Source organism: Schistocerca serialis, chromosome 2, assembly GCF_023864345.2.
Source record: "Schistocerca serialis cubense isolate TAMUIC-IGC-003099 chromosome 2, iqSchSeri2.2, whole genome shotgun sequence".
In the NCBI taxonomy this organism is placed as follows: domain Eukaryota; kingdom Metazoa; phylum Arthropoda; class Insecta; order Orthoptera; family Acrididae; genus Schistocerca; species Schistocerca serialis.
This window is the reverse complement of record NC_064639.1, coordinates 240,959,138-240,979,056: the sequence shown is the minus strand read 5'-3', so window position 1 is coordinate 240,979,056 and position 19,919 is coordinate 240,959,138. Positions and strand designations below refer to the sequence as shown.

Genomic DNA, 19,919 nt, shown 5'->3' with positions numbered 1-19,919 from the left:
ATCGTTGGCGCTTTCTTTTTTGGACAGGTTGGCGGTCAGTGACCAAAGACGTGCAGTGTCACTGGCCAACGTTACTGCGATATGTTTCGCCAGCATGTCAGACCCGCCCTACAGGAGCGAGACGCATTGAACTCAACAGTTTTCATGCAGTGTGGGGCCCTATCGCAAATCGCTCGTGAAGTTCACCTGCTACTCCGAAACACATTTGGAAACGATCGAATTATCAGCTGGTCGTTTCCAAATGCTTGGCCGGCACTACCACCTGATCTCACTCCCTGTGGTTTCTGGTTGTGCGGGTACCCGAAGGTCAGGGTTTACCAGGGGAACATTCACACAAGTGATGATCTGAAGCGCAGCATATCAAGAGAGGTAGCCGGCATACCTACGGACAAACTTCGTTCTACTGCGCAGAATGCAATCCTACGATTTTCTGACTCTTCTGGACACTGACGGGCGCCACATTGAACCCCTTTTGTTGCAGTAATAGTACCAGTATATAATGGTATGACGTACCGTAACAGCACATTAAATGTGTTTCAGTTGAATTGATTTTGCATTATTTCTCTTCCCCATGTCACTGACATTAATGATATCAAGTGTGGTCATTGTACGGTAATTAGTTTCCGTTTTGTAACGTTGCAAATGGGAGAAATTTAACTACAACCACCCGGTACATTTGTTTACATACCTCACATGAAGCTAATAGTGTATGCTGGTAGCTTTAAATCTGCTGTAGTCTACAGCTTGCCATCTGCGAACAACAAAACGTTTTTTATTTTTATTTTTTCCGTTCATTTCCGACTGGAAAATAATTATATATCGGGTTATTTAGCGTGTTACATAAGGTTTTGCTGTTTTTTTTCCCTTGCTTCTGTCACACTAAGACGCTTACTTCTTTTGTTGTTGTTACACATGCATTCTGTATGACTTGTTAGCCAAGCACAGAGTTTCTGCCGCCATTTCATGTTGTGTGTCCATTTGTTTCGTGGCGTGTTTGTTTCGGATGTGGCACGAGAAATTAATTTATTGTTGAAGCCTTTGATGCCACAAGATGTCGGGAGGACGACGGTTCAAACCCGTATCCGGCCATCCAGATTTAGGTTTTCCGTGATTTCCCTAAATCGTTCCAGGCATTTGCCGGGATGGTTCCTTTCGAAGGGCACGGCCGATTTCTTTCCTCACCCCTCCACAACTTTAGTTTGTGCTCCGCCTCTAAAGACCTCTATATCGACTGGGCGTTAAGCACAATATTCATTACTTTCTTTCTTCCTTTCTTATCTGCTTATAGTGTAAAACCCAACTAAAGTTAATTTAAATGTTTTAAATACAGTATGCAAATCATAAAATGATATATTTAACAAATTCGATATAATATTAATTTAACACAAAACTTGATTGTAGGCCATATTATTTCGCCTCCCCTATTCCTACCCCCTCCCCTCCCCTCCTCTCCCACTCCCATACACGCTCTAAGGAGTGCTAGGATGTGCTAGCCCCACCCTACTTTTTTTTCAGAAAAGTAGGTCATATGTGTACCAACTATTCCTGAAATGGCTCAGAGAGTTCCGGAGTTATGACTTACACGTCACACTATGGGGCTAAATGTCATCGAATCTATCACTAGGTATCCTAGCAGCCAGAGACATACTGGTTTCAGTTCTAATATCACTCGTCTCCGATTATTAGTACATGTCATCTATTCACACCCATGCCTCATCCATGAGAGTGTTAAGAATATCTCAGCCTTAGAGCTAGTTTTTTCTGTTGGTAAGTAGGGTAAATGCCTTTGTAATGAAGGTGTTCTTAAGCTATGCTGGAACACAAACACACACACACACACACACACACACACAAACAAACAAACACGGAGAAAAAAGATAGGGATAGGGAGACCCTCATAAACAAACACGGAGAAAGAGATAGGGAGTCCCATGCAAACAAACAAGGAGAAAGAGGTAGGAAGTGGGGGAGGGGAGTGATGTCATCCAAAACTTGCATCACGTTTATTTCGTGAACGGTTCAGTACATTGTAACGAAGTTTTCGCCAAATGAAGTAAGTAGAAGGAAGATGATTTTGTTGTACTTGTCGAAACCACAAAAAAAGTTCTACAAAAGTAACTCTGAAAGCAAATACTTGCTGAGAGATGAGCCAATCCTCTGTTAGCCATCATTTCTTTGTAGCCTACAAGACGCAGAAAACGGAGTTTTGCCGCTTCGTGCACAAACGACATCCATTATCTATCTGCAAGGATATTGCTCTCCAATAGCATAGGTAATTGTTGGCAAGCTGCGAGGAGTGGCCGCGCAATTAGAGGCGCCATGTCACGGGCTACTCGGCCCCTCCCGCCGGAGGTTCGGATCCTCCCTCGGGCATGGGTGTGTGTGTTGTTCTTAGCATAAGTTAGTTTAAGTACTGTGTAAGTCTAGGGACCGACGACCTCAGCAGTTTGGTCTCTTAGGAATTCACACACGTTTGAGGATTTGAATTGTTAGCACAGAAACCGGTAATACACAGCACTCATATTTCCTATAAAGTTTAAGGCCGTATGAGCCAATCACCCACAATTCCTGCCCACACATTGGATACTTTGTATCCACAATCACTCGGAGATTTGTGTCTGCCCACAAATGACTTTGCGGTAAATATATTACTCCATTATGTGTGAATGCCACCTCATCCATAAATAAAATACAAGCGTTGAACTGCAGATCATCAAAACACCAGCTTAATATCCATTGTCAAGACTGCAGTCTGGCGTGGTGGTCTTGTGGCCTGAGAACTGTGTGCTACAGGTCATCTACCCAGGTGACATTCATCCACGCATTGAAGATTCGCCGGTCGGTGTGGCCGAGCGGTTCCAGGCGCTACAATCTGGAACCACGTGACCGCTACGGTCCCAGGTTCCAATCCTGCCTCGGGCATGGATGTGTGTGATGGCCTTAGGTTAGTTAGATTTAAGTAGCTCTAAGTTCTAGGGGACTGATGACCTCAGCAGTTAACTCCCACAGTGCTCAGAACCATTGAACACTCAGTGACGTTGTTACGGTTCAGTCTGTGGTAAACACATGGTGCAGTGGCTGGTGTGAAAAGCTGTTGGTTCTTGATGGTATGGTTTCGGACTGGTAGTTGTTTCCCAACACTGAATTGATGAGTAATTGCTTGAATGTGGCATGACCATCTCCTGATACAATTTGCTAAATAGGACATAACCACCAATCATGAACACATTGTTGTCTGTGGTGTTTACAGAACGTATTGTTCAGTTGCACACATGCATGTTACACCGGCACCATTCCTAACAGACGAAAGAATCCTGAACAGGCAGGCCAGCCTGCTGCATGTCCATTTCCAATGTGCAGGCGGGAGTAATGCTGAGGCAGCAAGACACCAGTCCGAGGCAGTGGCGTGCTGCGCTGACTCGGCTTGAGGTATGTGCTCAGAAACGGCACCTTGTCATAACAGACCTGGGGTGGGGTGGGGGAGGGGGGGGCGGGGATGGGGGGTGTATAAATACTAGCCACTCAAACATAGCAGTATCTGCCGTCGTCTGCTGTCTATGTTGTGAACTCCTCCACACTAGGCATCCACCCGATGTTGGGCACATGCCTTTGTCTACAACTAGCTGCCACCTCTGTCATCTGTTTGTCTTTGGACCACTCCTAGGCATGATGCTGCTGATGCATGATGGGTTCCATTCGGCTGGGGTCTCCTCCCAACTGTCATCAAACGACTCCTGGATGTCTCTGACGAATCCCCGACTGGTAGCCTGCACCTGTCAGCAACCCACACCTTACCCACCGCACAGGGCTGGTGACTGTCCATTGTTTGACGAAGCGACCCACTTGCAAAGGTCGCTGACACAGCGACTATACTGAGACCACCTTGCTGGTTTCTGGCATCTGTGCAGTGCCGATACACTGCTTTCTTTATGGTGGCATGGATTCTGCTGCCCGAGGTTGAGGCAAATTGTTGAAACCCCACCAACCGCTACCGCACGAGTTCTTGCTATATAAAGAATGATGTTTATATATGGCTGCATTTCTAATTGCACGGCCACTGGGGAACTACTGTTACATACCCGTCGTCCTGCTCGCAATCCCGAGCTGTCGTCCTGTTATTTTAAGTCTCAGTGACTGCTCGACCATCCTGACACTTACGGGGCCGCCTACCTGTAACAACTGGTGCCAGAAGTATGCCAGCCTGTAACAGCTGGTGCCAGAAGAGCCAGCGATGTCGACCAATGTCGTGGGTCATTATTGCAGCGTGGTGAGTGACGACAAAATGTTATGGCTGTTTGCTGTTAGAGAGGGTGGAGGTCTCTGGCCAGTTAGACTGGCAATTGGGTTCAAAGTGTGGTTTGTGAAAAGTGACTCTGGAATACATTTGTACGACCTCAGAGAAAACACCAGAGAGACGTACGTGCGTATACACCCAGTCACTTGTATGCAGTGTAATTTGCTGGGACATAATGCCCCCTGTGCTCAGTCGCCACCTGTAATTTGTTTTAAATACACACATCAAAAGAAGTTTTGCATCACGCCGATTCCCAGAACTCCTGAAGATAGACGTTGACTGTGAATATTGTATCACAGACACAGTCCCTTTGACTGCTCAGAGATGTCACTAATCCCCCAAAGATGCAAACAACCATGCATGAGCAGTGCCTATTAGACAGAGGGGGGTCCGACAGACGATCAATTCCAGTCATTCCACCAGGAAGGAGGTACACGGTCTTTTGTATCCCGCCTGGAAGGCGGCGCGTGGGTCTGCTCCTGAGATCTGCAAAATAGGCCAAATGAAAGAAGCGAGTAAGAGCAGGTGTGGTAAAGCTCTTCAGTACTGTGTCCGCATTGTTACTTTGTGCCAGGAGAAGCTCTCAATTAGGGAAGTGTCCAGCCGTTTCGGAGTGAACCAAAGCGATGTTGTTCGAACATGGATAAGATACAGAGAAACAGTAACTGTCGATGACATGCCTCGCTCAGGCTGCTCAAGGTCTACTACTGTAGTGGATGACCGCTACCTACGAATTATGGCTCGGAGGAACCATGACAGCAACGCCACCATGTTGAATGATGCTTTTCGTGCAGCCACAGGACATCGTTTTACGACTCAAACTTTGCACAATAGGCTGCATGATGTGCAACTTCACTCCTCACTTCAACGGCGAGATCCATCTTTGTGAGCACCATACCATGCAGCACGGTACAGATAGGCCCAACAACATGCCGCATGGACCGCTCAGGATTGGCATCATGTTCTCTTCACTGATGAGTGTCGCATATACCTTCAACCAGACAATCGTCGGAGACGTGTTTGGAGGCAACCCAACCCCGCCAGGCTGAATGCCTTACACACACTGTCCAGCGAGTGCAGCAAGGTGGAGGTTCGCTTATGTTTTGGGGTGGCATTATGTGGGGCCCACGTATGCCACTGTTGGTTATGGAAGGCGCCGTAATGGCTGTACGATGCGTAAATGCCTTCCTCCATCCGATAGTGCAACATATTGGCAGCATATTAGCGAGGCATTTGTCTTCATGGACGACAATTCGCGCCCCATCGTTCACATGTTGTGAATGACTTCTTCAGGATAACGATATCGCTCCACTAGAGTGGCCAGTATGTTCTCCGGACATGAACTCTATCGAACATGCTTGGGATAGAATGAAAAAAGGCTGTTTATGGACGACGTTACCCACCAACCATGGATTTACGCCGAATCGCCTTTGAGGAGTGGGACAATTTGGACCAACAGTGCCTTTAACAAGGCACTGTGGACAGTATGCCACGACGAATACAGGCATGCATCATGCAAGAGGACGTGCTACAGGGTATTAAGGGTACCGGTGTGCACAGCAATGTGGACCACCACCTCTGAAGGTCTCGCTGTATGGTGGTCCAACACGCAATGTGTGGTTTTCATGAGCAATAAAAAGGGCGGAAATGATGTTTATGTTGATCTCTATTCCAATTGGTGTTGTGTGACGTCCTTAGGTTAGTTAGGTTTAAGTAGTTCTAAGTTCTAGGGGACTGATGACCATAGATGTTAAGTCCCATAGTGCTCAGAGCCATTTGAACCATTCTATTCCAATTTTCTGTACAGGTTCCGGAACTCTCGCAACCGAGGTGATGCAAAACTTTTTTTGATGTGTGTGTAAGGAGGCCTGGGCATAGCTAAGATTAACTGTTTCCCCGTGTTTGACCTATTATGTTTTGTCCTGCTGTTAGATGTAAACGTTATGCTGAGTGAATCAGGGGAACATATTGTTACCACTCCTGAAGCGCTTCTCTCTTCATTAGATCAAGTGGCTCAGATGAGGACAGATTATAATTATAGACCTGCACAGGAGTTAAACGCTTCAAAAGAACGCAGATATTCGTCCACTTTATCGATACAATTCCCAGATACTAATGCCACTGTATTGATTTCTCCTTTCTTGGCTAAGTCAGGGGAGGATGTGTTTGTGGACAGTTGCAAAGCTGGGCTGTTATTTATGGCCAAATTACGCTCAATAGGTGATACGAAAACGTAAGTGATCTATCACGAGGACCTGATAAAGCTCTGACATTGGAAGTTCTGAGGAAATGCTGAGTACAGCGATATAGAAAACAAAATAGTTTTATGTATTGTGGGGAACAAGTAAACGGGTTGTCGCAAATACGGGGCAAACCCATCGAATGTTTCGTAGATAGAAAAAGGGAAATCAGTGTTAATAATTACGAGTTAATAGAGAGTGATAACACGAATAGGTTCCCTGTGCAGGGAGCAGAACAAAGGGCGCTTGACACAGTTTTATGGGGACTGCCGCGTGATGTGTCAAGCAAGGAACGCACACTATTCCCTAAGGACTTAGCTAGAACCATAGGTACAACAACATTTTAGAAGAAATTCACTCAGTAACTCGAGTTCCTGATAGAAGTAATATTTTTCTCTTGGGCGTCAAATGTTACTGCTGTGGACATTCGGGGCATATTTGGCGAGATTGCTGTCAGCCACAGTGTGGAAGATGTAGGAAAGTTGAACACCAGAAATGTGAATGTACGCAGAATAAGGATCATAATAGGAAGGGACGAAATGGTAAGAATTAGCCGTTAAATGATTAAGGAAGCCCGAGTGTCGCCGAGCGGCATTACTGGTAGATTTTAGCACTACTGCAACGTGGGTGGAAAGAACACAAGTTTTTATTGGACAAAGATGTGCACATGTTTATGGCATGTTTGAACCTCAAGGGAAAGAAGCGGTTAAACTCTACACAGCGTAGAACTAAGTGATAATCTCATGCATTAGCTATGTTCAGGAATGTCAAATTTTCAGATGACAGATAACGGAATATATGGAAGTTTTCCTCATATAGGTGATGGTTACTGCTCAGTCTTAAAATTAGATTGTTTTTGTAAGATTCAAGCTAAACTTGACATTGGGCAGTGCTCCTAGAAGACAGTGACACATTGTTAAGTCTGAAGAAAACTGTTGTCAGTGCCTCTCTGCCGCAAGCTTCGTCTCACATGGAAGGCGAACTGATTAAACTGCGTGCAAGTGGACTAGGGTTCAATTCACTCGATAACGTATCTTAAGATTGAGGAAATCTGCTTTGTCTGAGCGTAGGAACAGAACTGCTGGTAAACGTGTTATGTGTGGTTGAGCCACTGAGGGAAAAGGATGAATTAGATAAAGCATGGTGTTTTGTGAACAGGAGTATTGTACACATGTGGGAAATACAGGGCGAGCACGTAGTACCCGTCACTATAGATAATTTTGGAACGGAAGCCATGAATTTACCTAAGGGACTGTTGGTCGCCAGTTTGGATATTTTAGATGAAACTGGTCTGACCTGGTGAATTCGAACCCTAACGATAAGGAAGCCACTAGTGTGCCTGTATTAAGTAAGAAAATGATACATTTGGAAGGAACAGAGAAATCAGCAATCGAGAAATTGTTGTTTCGGGGCCTGTTTAATCCCTGTGGACCTTTGCGAGTGATACCAGTAACACAATACAGTATCTCAGCTGGGAGTGAATCGACTGCGTACTGTAAACACGTATATAGTGCATCACCTACAGCCGGTACAGGAGGAGTTCATTAACCGACAGATACGTGATGATATTATTGAAGAAATTACCAGCCCCATGGTGCACAGTTGATAAACATACCAAAGAAGAGCACAGATGTAATTAAGCCACATCAGTTTTGAAGTGATTACAGGTAGCTCAATATTCGTATGGTTATGGACATACATCCATATATAACAGAAATCCTCGAGAATTTGGAACAGTGTAGGTACTTTTCTATCAGAGACTTGTAGAATAGCTTTCATCAGTTGAAAGCAGCACCAGATTTCCAGTCCAAAACGGCATTTACATTTCCTTTGGGGCATTACCAGTGGCCCCAAGTGTCATTTGGTTTAAGGAAAGGGGACAAGTGCATTTCAGCGTTTGTTGGATGGAGTGTTGAGGATGAGTCTCCAAACCAATGTATGTTGTAACTGTACGATATAATTATTTTTCCAAAAGATATGGAAGATGTGAAACGATTAAGTGAGGTTTTTAAGAGATTATGCACAGCATACCTGACTCCCAATATAGCACTACACAGGAGGTAATGAATCACGATGGTTGCAGACAGATCAGGGACTAGTAGAGGTTTCGAACATCAAAAAAAAATGGTTCAAATGGCTCTGAGCACTATGGGACTCAACATCTTAGGTCATAAGTCCCCTAGAGCTTAGAACTACGAGGTGCATTCAAGTTCTAAGGCCTCCGATTTTTTTTCTCCGGACTGGAAAGAGATAGAAACATACGCATCGTTTTAAAATGAGGCCGCGTTCATTGTCAATACGTCCCAGAGATGGCAACACCGTACGGCAGATGGAATTTTACCGCCAGCGGCGAGAATGAGAACTCTTTTAAATACTTAAAATGGCGACGTTTTCCTTACTTGAACAGCGTTCAATCATTCGTTTTCTGAATTTGCGTGGTGTGAAACCAATTGAAATTCATCGACAGTTGAAGGAGACATGTGGTGATGGAATTATGGATGTGTCGAAAGTGCGTTCGTGGGTGCGACAGTTTAATGAAGGCAGCACATCGTGTGACAACAAACCGAAACAACCTCGGGCTCGCACAAGCCGGTCTGACGACATGATCGAGAAAATGGAGAGAATTGTTTTGGGGGATCGCCGAATGACTGTTGAACAGATCGCCTCCAGAGTTGGCATTTCTGTGGGTTCTGTGCACACAATCCTGCATGACGACCTGAAAATGCCAAAAGTGTCATCCAGGTGGGTGCCATGAATGCTGACGGACGACCACACGGCTGCCCGTGTGGCATGTTGCCAAGCAATGTTGATGCGCAATGGTAGCATGAATGGGACTTTCTTTTCGTCGGTTGTGACAATGGATGAGACGTGGATGCCATTTTTCAATCCGGAAACAAAGCGCCAGTCAGCTCAATGGAAGCACACAGATTCACCACCACCAAAAAAATTTCGGGTAACCGCCAGTGCTGAAAAAATGATGGTGTCCATGTTCTGGGACAGCGAGGGCGTAATCCTTACCCATTGCGTTCCAAAGGGCACTGCGGTAACAGGTGCATCCTATGAAAATGTTTTGAAGAACAAATTCGTTCCTGCACTGCACCAAAAACGTCCGGGAAGGGTTGCGCGTGTGCTGTTTCACCAAGACAACGCACCCGCACATCGAGCAAACGTTACGCAACAGTTTCTTCGTGATAACAACTTTGAAGTGATTCCTCATGCTCCGTACTCACCTGACCTGGCTCCTGGTGATTTTTGGCTTTTTCCAACAATGAAAGACACTCTCTGTGGCCGCACATTCATCAGCCGTGCTGCTATTGCCTCAGCGATTTTCCAGTGGTCAAAACAGACTCCTAAAGAAGCCTTCGCCACTGCCATGGAATCATGGCGTCAGCGTTGTGAAAAATGTGTACGTCTGCAGCCAAGAATTACTGCAGGTGTATGCATAGGCAGGAAGGGGAAAAATATGTGAAAAACTGTGTACCAGACATACAACTGACTGAACTGAGCCATCAGTTTATTCCACTGCAAAGTTTGTCGAAAGCTAGTAAGGCTTTTGAAATGATAGCGCTTGATTTCCTGCATTATTCTTCACAAAAACCAGCAGGGAACTGCTGTATTTTCACCATAATTGACCATTTTTTGCAGTATACAGGAATCCAACCATGAGCTGTTTAACGGATAATGGTAATAAACCATGTATGCTTCAGACATGGTTAACATGGGATTCACCAATAATGTAGCCATTCATTTATTTATTTTCCCCTTCTAATTTCCCCCCACAAACTAGTAGTGTTTTATAACAGAATGTTCTATGAATTGGTAGAAAAATAACTGCAACTAGTCTGTTAACAATAATAGCATAAATTACGTTATTCTATGAAAGTGTTAGTTCAGTTATAAAACTGAAAACTGATTTCAGATCACAGTTCAACCTGCCTTAATTAGATTTTTATCAAACTACTGCAACTAATCTCAGTGTGACTTCATCAATGAGGCCATTGTCCATTCCTTATCCAATTGCCATACGGCTGAGTTAGTATTTCATCCTTAATATCTTTGATGTTGACATATTATAGCGTCAACAAAAAGACATGTATTTTGATATTGTTTTGATTGTTGTTTTTGTTTTAGATACAAGTTTCTGGCATTTGACTTTGATGAAAATGTTGAAGTCACAAAGGACAACAGTCGCCTGCTGCTAGTGAGACTCAAAATGGAAGGCTGGAAAATTGGCAGAACCAAAGTTTTCCTAAAATACTACAATGAAGAATACTTAGCCAGGTATGCTTTACTGTTTAACCACGTTCTCACTGAAACCTGTAGTATAAGATGCAACTATATAGTAATGCTAATTCAGAAAACGGAACTCAAAAGAATTTATTGAAATAGAGAAATGATAACAAAACACTTTGATTTAGTAGGTCTGATGAAACAATGCCGTATCATAGTAAGATAAAGAGTATTAATGACTCAGTTAAATGAATACAGACATAGTAATATTGTGGGGGGAAAATAGTACAATATGATATTCTGCAGAAGGTTTAATTCCATCTAACTTTAAAGGTGAAATTAAGTCCATTTTGCAGGAAGTATTATCTTGGAGAACTGAGTTTGTTACACAGATTTTTGTTCTGCTATCTTTGTATCATGGCTGCAAGTGAATGCAGTTGAGACAGCAGTATTAAAGGAGAGTGCAACCGAGGGTGGAAATGATGTTGTGTTAATAGCACAGTGCCATTACAGCATTATTGCCGAAAGCATTGGACAAAGGAAACAGGCATGCGAGGAAAAGTGAATATCAGAGCTACATGGCTGAAAAATACACTGCTGTGTAGCACAGTGGGAGACAATGATTTGACTGAGAGCTTCAAGTCCACACTAGCTTTGTGTTGTAGCGCCAGATTGTTTGAGACTTCTCTAGAACTAACCAGTCTGAAAGTTGGCAATAAAGAACAGGGGAGACAAGCATACTGCAAGATGATGCAGATTAATTACAGAGGAGGCTACTTACAGAAGAAGCTTCTACGCAGATGTTCTTTCAAGCAGAGTGAACAATAATGCTATAAAGAAAGAACAAGTGGTGAAACAAATTATCAGACATAGAAAATTTACAGAATGTGCTGGCTTTTGTCCCTATTTATAGTTAGCTTCCTGAACAGTATTTAATGAGAAAAAACTAAATAAATGACAGGAGGCAAAATAATTTTGTAAGCACACTTTTATGGATGTAAAAAGTGACCAAAAACACCCGAAATGATAACCAAATGGCTGACTTTCTGTTGATAATGGATCAGCAGATTGAAAAATTTCCCTAGGCTGGGATCAAATACTTGAAAGTCAATTAATACACTGTACTTAATAAAGTTACTGAGTTTAATAATGCTGTAATAAAGATTCTTGAAGTTATCAGTTAATGGCCAGTATGGTAGGCCTATCTACAGAAAAAGAATCAGTGGGTGAACTCATTGAACATATACTTAATTTATGTACATTATAGAGTTGATTTGTTGCTGTTGTTGTTGCTGTAGATAAGAAAAGTAAGTCCAAATCCTGGTATAACATCAACTGACCTAAGTGGGTAAAATGATCACATTCATTGATGATTTTGAATTTCAACGTAATTTATATCTGCCTTGAAGTAATTCAAGTAATGAAATGAGCCTTGGTACAACTAAATTAAATTGGCACAGTGTGTGCCTCTAATTACTGATTACATATTTATTAATCAAATCAGCACAGAGGCCACCTTGAAAGATTGAACAAAAGTGGCAGACATCAATGTGAGGCCTGGGCCTTATATACATTTTGCTACAATCTCAAAAATTATTTAAACAGAAAGTAAATGAAATACAAGGAATTTTGACACATATCAGAATAGAAAATATTATGGTATAAATTCTAAAATAAAATGACATTACTCAGCATATGACTGGTGTTATGCAATTCATATTCATAATTTAAATACTCAGATATGTAAATGTAACAATACATACTGCATTTTAGTGGATTACATGAAAAATATCGAATATAATTTCTTTCTTGCATGTTTCCTAGTTTCAACAAAAATGTACTTTATTTTAGTAATAACAGTCTTTTGGGAAACAGTCTGCAAGTTCCTAAAAGTAGTTTCTTTACATTATTTGCAATTATTGTTCCTATTAATTACAGCAATTACATTTTACATAGCCAGGACAAAGCTTTGCAGTTACATACTAGCATGCATATTTTAATTTAATTCTGTTTTTATTTATTTATTTATTTGTTTCATATAACATCACATTTCAAATATGTGTCATAGACAGTGATCATAATCACACTTCAGTGATTTTAAGTAAACAGCATGGTTTCAAACATTGCTACCAATTACAGTGCCTAATTGAGGCATAAGGAAAACTTTGTACAGGTTTATTTCATCATAACACTTTCCAGAGTGTTGTATTGCTTAATTTTCCTATGTTTGGCTGTACTTAGGATTGCTTTTGACATATTATTAGCATTTTAATTATTGAGAAAGAGTGAGAATATGGTGGTATCAAAATTAAAGAAGTGGGAAGGTCCTAGCTGTTATCTTTCAAATTTACAAAAATATGGTGTAAAATCATAAAGAAATTATATTTTCAGATACAGGGTAAGTGCAAGAATTATCTGAAGAACAGAAAAGAAACATTTGATGGAAGTGTAAATGATATAGTGTATCACAAAACAATAGCACTTCTGCATTAAATCTGAAGAACCAGAGTGAAAAAGAGACAAAGGCAATTACAATAAAATAAACAAGACAGATTATAAAATTAAGAAACAAGATGGTTAATCATACAGTTAAATATGAGAAGCAGGAGTCACACTGGATAAATGGGATGGGGAAGGAGGAAGAGAGAAAAGTGAAATAAGTTCGAGACTAAGCTACTAGTTACATGAAAATCATAAAACGAATTAAAAACAAATTACAATATTACAAGCTCAAAGAAATGTATAACTTGTTGGGTTATTAAGACATGAATGAAGTAAACAGGAACTGTCCACTATAAAATTTAAAATAAGACATTGAGTGTTCTAACTTTATCACAGGGGTGAAACTGAAGAAACAAATGCCAACTTTACACAATGTATAGAAAATTAATGAACAAAAAAGATATTTGCTTCAGATAGGTTTTAATGAATCACCCCAACAAAATTATTGTGAAACCTACAGCAGAAAATAATCAACAGATCTCAAGAAATTAGCGAATTAAGGGTTCAGAATTTTGAGTCTGAAATAGAGCATACACGTAAAACTGAGAACCAAATGAGAACAATAAATCATTTTGTGCATACAGTTACCTTACTAAAAACATCTGAGCTGGGTTAGACATCTACGGATCATATCATACTTATTTCTTGCCTACACGCTGTTGATTCATGTTAGATCAATAGTAATAATGTCAGTAAATTAACAAGAGAATTCGTTTCAATTACAAATGGGTCTACTTTCTGTCTGATATGACAGAGTTACAGATTTACTTAGTCTTTAGTAAGTATAAACCACAATTTATGCATCTCCTGTATATAAATGCATTTATATAACAGTAATATCATATAAATCGTATTTTAACACCCACCAGCCATCATACATACTAACATATAGTAATATAACAGTATCATTAGATCCCCAGTAAGTTATCTTCATTAATTTTTTTATTTTGGATCAAATGAAAGTTGGATTTTAAGTCTTTCACCATAGAATCTACAAATATATTCAACCTTAAACATATAACAGCAATTTAACAGATGTCAGTAATAATAACACATAATCAAAGAAAAGAAAACACTAGCTGAAAAGGAATAACTCAGTGGTGATTGCCCTTGAATATATGTAGGACATATTTTCATGTGTTGAAATTTCCCAGAGAAACAATACATGGGCAACAATAGACAAGATTTCAGATGTCTCGTAAGTAAGTGGAAGGCAATATAAAGAACAAACAGGAAAGCTGAAATGTACCTAGAACAGTAAGATACACATCATTATATCTCCATTATTTTCACAAGACATGATAATGCACAAATAGCTGGAAGTACTCTTAGTCATGAAGGAAATAACTCTTCTGCAATTTCCTGAGTATTTAAGAAATTACATATTTTAATAACTGTTATCAAGAAATATAACAGTTCCATAGCCCGATCTTTAATGTATTATGTCATTATACAAATACTGAGCAATTAAAAACGTTTTGTAACATTTGAACCTTTATTGATGTATAGATTGTTCCATAAAATCTAGTGGAAAATTATGGATTCCCATAATTTGCTGTCAAAATATTTTGATCCAGAGTTTTCTAATGAATCTCAGGAATAAAATGGCAGATGTGCGCTGACTGTAACTAGCTGCATAATCAAGCAGCTACATTTAGAAGTATATACAAAACAGTAGTGTGAGCTCCTCTAATTAAGCCTCTAAGATCATATCCAGAGTGTAACCATAAACTGCTGTTTAGGTAATACTTGCACAGGTGCACCTTCACCAGAAATTAATAGGTTAAATGGAGAGGCCACCATTGTAAAGGTTGACATTTTCTAACTCAAATCAATCATCCTTATTGACTGAACTTCCAGAAGCATGTTCGTTGTATAGAAAACTGTGTCTTTTGATGACATACAGCACAAACTGGTTTGTTTCAGCCACTAGTCTCAGCTTCCTACTGGATGCATGTGTAGTGTGGTGTATCAAATCAATAATATGACATTATCTGTGAATACATCTGGCATGACTTAAAGACATCCAGCACAAATAAAAGATAACAACAGAATAATGAAACTGTTTACAGTTTTAAAACAGGCACTTATTGACATTGCTTACTTGATTTGCATAAATAAAGATGCAACATATGTGGTCACTATGGTGATGACATTTGATAGTGGCTGTGGCAAAAATAGGTTCTATGTATCATTGGCTATGTCTAACCTGGATACCAGACAGTTATTGTTAACTTCCATAAGAATGTTGCCAGTGTGCATGGCAGCAGAACCAAAGCTATTCAGTGCTACAATACTGTCAGAAGTCATTTTTTCCATTTAAGAGTAAAACATTTTTTTGGTCTTCTCTCTCATTTACTGTAAGACATATTTTAAATTTCCCCTTTCTTTTATAAAACATTTAGTTCATTTATAGTTTACATTTCAATTTTATGATGCATTTGCCCACATGTCATGACAGTATGCACAAACAGCTTTACTTAAAGACGAAAAGTAGGCTGATGTTCCATCACAATGAAAATGTATGATAAATGCAGGCCATATCTCATGTCTGCAGCATTTTATGATGGTTCCTACATCTGTAATAGCTGAAAGGAACTGATAGTTCAGTCTAGGTAATGGAGAACCATTGTAACATCAGTTTCTTCTGCTGCCATGCACAATGACAGTCATTGCTATGAGAACCACACATTTGTCTGGTATGATATCCATCTTTTCCAGTGATTCACAATGACTATTGAAAAGATCCACCTTTTTCCCAGCCAATACAGCCACCAATAGCAATTTTCCTCACCACAGTGTCTAAATAAAAACAGAAATGCAAGCAAGCAATGTAATTAGCACTTTTTTATAATTCATATTCTTCCAAATGTGTTGTTAAGTGTAAAACTTGTTTGTTAGCTTTGTGGTCATATTTTAAAATTGTAATTGGTTTGTGTCTATCTTTTATTTTACTAGTTGAGCCCTCTCTGATATATTACTACTCCACATTTTATCAGGTGGATGGAGCATATCCATACATGAACCCCTTCAAGTGGTTCAAGATTAGATAGTCATACTTACTTAGCTTTTCTGTGATTTGTGTCTATAATTTAAGGGAAATACCAGGATGATGCCTTCAAAAATGGATATGGTGTATTTCTTTCTCTATTCTCACTCTAATTGAGCATGTGCCCCACATGTTATTTCCTATTTGTCTATGGGATGCAAAACTCTAACCTTTTTTTACCCTTTCATGCAAAACCCAACTGGAAACTGAAATCATGACTGATGAGCTCTTCCAGAGGCCTAATTCATACCAGTTCCTTATTGATGGTGTTCAAAAAGGCTGGTGTATGGGCCACAATTTTCATTGTACTGTTTTATATTGAATGGCCCTTAGAAATACAATGCTGTTCAATAGCAGTTTTATTAGCTTGAAGGGGGCAAGGCTGAAACTAATGTTCCACAGTGCACTCCTGAATACTATGTGTTGTTTGCTCTGTATAAATTTTGCCACATTCGCAGGGAATCCTGTAAATTTCTGTGTAATGTAGTGACAAAATGCCTCTGGTCAAGGCAGGCATCAAATCCTGTGTTAAGAACACCCTTCTGTTTACATAACCAACATTTTCCTGATAATCCTGTGAAGAAATATGATTGGTATGTTAATGGAAAAGTGAGCCTTCAGCTTGGACATATTCAAAGGAACAAACAGATTTACAGCAGTAGTGCATGTGCTCAAATGATACCTTCACAAAACTTTGCAAGTACGCCACGCATATGTTGATGGGTGTTTAAATAGAGGAACTCAGCTTATTTGCATTAGTTTATTACTGAAGATCATCAGAACACTCTGAACCAAAATATCACACTGCAGGTTATGGACATTTGACAGTATCCCAAAATGTGATAGGACAATTAAAATCTTGTTTAACTGTATGTGTTCAAATATAATAAGTTACTAATTCATTGTCATCACCATTTTCAGATCATATGAAATACAAGTCAAGAAGATAATAAAAGTACAAACAATGATGAGAGCTTTCCTGGCTAAAAGGAATGTGGCTGGCAAATTAAAGAAATTCCGCCAAGACTCTGGTAAATCAATATCACTATCAAGAGATGATTCATTAGCAGATTATAAGGATCCAACTGTTACAGAAACAGAAACAAAAGATGAAACACAGAATGAAACAAAAGATGAACAAGGAGCTGCAGAAACAAAGGAGGAACCTTTAGCTGATAATAATGATGACCCCCTTCTCGATTCAAAAGATGAATCACTTCCAGAGTCTAAACATGAGTCACTTCCTGATTCCCCTGCATCTGATGATGAGGCATTATCAGATAAGGATGCAGCTCTGCTGGATTAAGTAAAGTTTACTTGACAGTTTTTAACAGTCCATGTGTTGTTACACATTCAGTACTTCAAATTTCTATTGACTGATAGTATAGGTCATGGGTACTATACGTTGTTGTACATAGCTACATTAGAGAGAAACAAACATGCAATCTTTATATGGACTTATGAGAGAATGTAGCAATTCTGGAATATTTTAAGGACATATTAGGTTCTTCTATAAATCTTTTATGCCACAAAAAAGTAGAGTTGTGTATAAACACATAATATGCTTTTAAAATAACAATTGTTGGTACAACAATTCAAAGATAGAGTACATCACTCACATTAAGTATCAGCTATTACAAAATGCTCATATAAAGTAATGAAGTAAGTGGGTAAACAGTAACAACAGTTACATGTGAAACACTAATTTTTGTTCTGCATGAACAAGGTAACACTATACAAACAAAAATTCTTTAGGTGCATTGTAGACATTCTATCTGTTGTATCTGGTCTGTTGGATAGAAAGATTCAAGTGAAATACACACTGCACTCTTTCAGGACATAGGTTCCTATGCTTTTATGAGCATACCACAGAGATGTGTAATGCCACCAACTGTCATTTTACAGTTAGTTTCCTCCTCAGACTAAAAATATTCTACATTTGCATTAAAAATGCATTTATGCAAACAAAGATTGTTCTTTATAATTAATTTTCATTCCACCAGGACTTTACATTACCATATAGATTGATATTTTGTAGTTTTGCCAAACAGGTAACAATGTTTTGTAGGAATTACACAGAAATGAGTGGACCCTCAGAAACTATCTCATATTTTGGTACAATTTTTTGCCTCTCAAAACTTTTTCAATAATCTCACTATAAATAATTGTAGTGAAATACACAACCCTTACTGACTGCTTATCTGAAGAAATATTTCTGCCTGTGTACCATCAATTTTTTTTTTTTCTTATAATAATATTTATATCAACCATCCTTACTTCTTACTCTTCTGTCACAAATAGTAATTTTGTTATAGTTAATAAAGTTATTTTATGTTATTTGTGTAGTAAACTAAGAGCAGTTAAAAATCACATCTACTTGTAACAAAACACTGTCTCAAATAGCCAACAATTTTTTAACTGTAAAATGTTCTCCAAGATCTGTTGATGTTAATATTCGTGTTATAAAATTTATACATTTCAACTGTCAAATTGAATTGCATTTATTTTGACAAAATAAATGAGTGAATGATGAAGTATGCCACTGTTTTGTGCTACTAAATTTCTTCAGAAGTAAGCATTGTTTATCATATTGATTCTTTGCCATTTTGTTGAGAACTCGAATATTATACACCCACTGGTTTTGGAGGTATTTTACAAAGATCGTGAAAAACCATCAGCATATGGTACTGTTTTCAGTATGATAAAGAATACTTGCTTTTTTCCCCTGCAATTCCTTCAGACTTGTATCAGACAAGTGTAATAATTGTTGAAGAACCTACAGAATTTCTTCAGTTGATGCAGTCATAGTGAAAGTCATTTAAACTGAAATCAGTTCATAAAATATGCATAAATAAATATGTGAGAAAAATTAGTGTTTCTCTAAATCATACAGTCTTCTGATAACAAAGGAGAAAGAAAGTGCTGTAGCTTTATTTGGAACATGGAATACTTACATGAAAAATAGTATGAAACACTAATAATCAGTCACCCCAAACTGAACCAAAGAATATCCAAATCTGATGCAGCTATGATGAGTCAGTGAATACAGAAAGGAAACTATAAAATCAAACTTCGTAATTCCATTGTAGTATCATCTAGGTCTTTTTAATAAGTGTTGTTTCAAGGCCCTCAAGCCTGGTCTGTTCATCCATTACTGCTGCCATGAACTTGTGGGGATCGAGATGTTACATACGGTAATATCGAATCCAACATTAAGTATTCCCTCGTTTATAATGAATTAACTTTATTCTGATCATGTGGATACAAACACATCCACTCAAATACAGAGTTCAGAACACATTGAGATCAACAGTTTTCAAAGATCGTGTCGTGGCAGGCGCTAGTGCAAGGCGCGATCGGACCATTTCTCGATGTCTTGGTAGGCACGACCAGCGGAGGGAAGGAGGCACGGAAGGTGTCCACAGGTTGACTGTGCCATGCTGCTGATGACACGGTGGAAGCAGAAGATGGCGGCGTGTCGGTGGGGAGAACATCGTCGTGCCGAAGCTGTGCGGTGCAGCGGGGTTTTGATCCGATCAGAGGCACGGAGTGCGTAGAAGATGCGATGCAATGTATTGCCAAAGTATTTGCCTGCAAGCACCGC

At 39.6% G+C, this 19,919-nt stretch overlaps 1 protein-coding gene across 2 annotated transcripts in view; it reads left to right on the top strand.

The window, feature by feature from the left end:
• The window catches only part of LOC126456986 (neither inactivation nor afterpotential protein C), a 390,163-nt gene that overhangs the window by 233,576 nt on the left and 136,668 nt on the right, over positions 1-19,919 (top strand). For both annotated transcript variants that reach the window (XM_050092949.1, XM_050092948.1), the window contains exons 18-19: positions 10,666-10,815; positions 17,237-17,346. In XM_050092949.1, the coding sequence (XP_049948906.1) occupies positions 10,666-10,815; positions 17,237-17,346 (260 nt within the window). The remainder of the gene's footprint in view (positions 1-10,665; positions 10,816-17,236; positions 17,347-19,919) is intronic.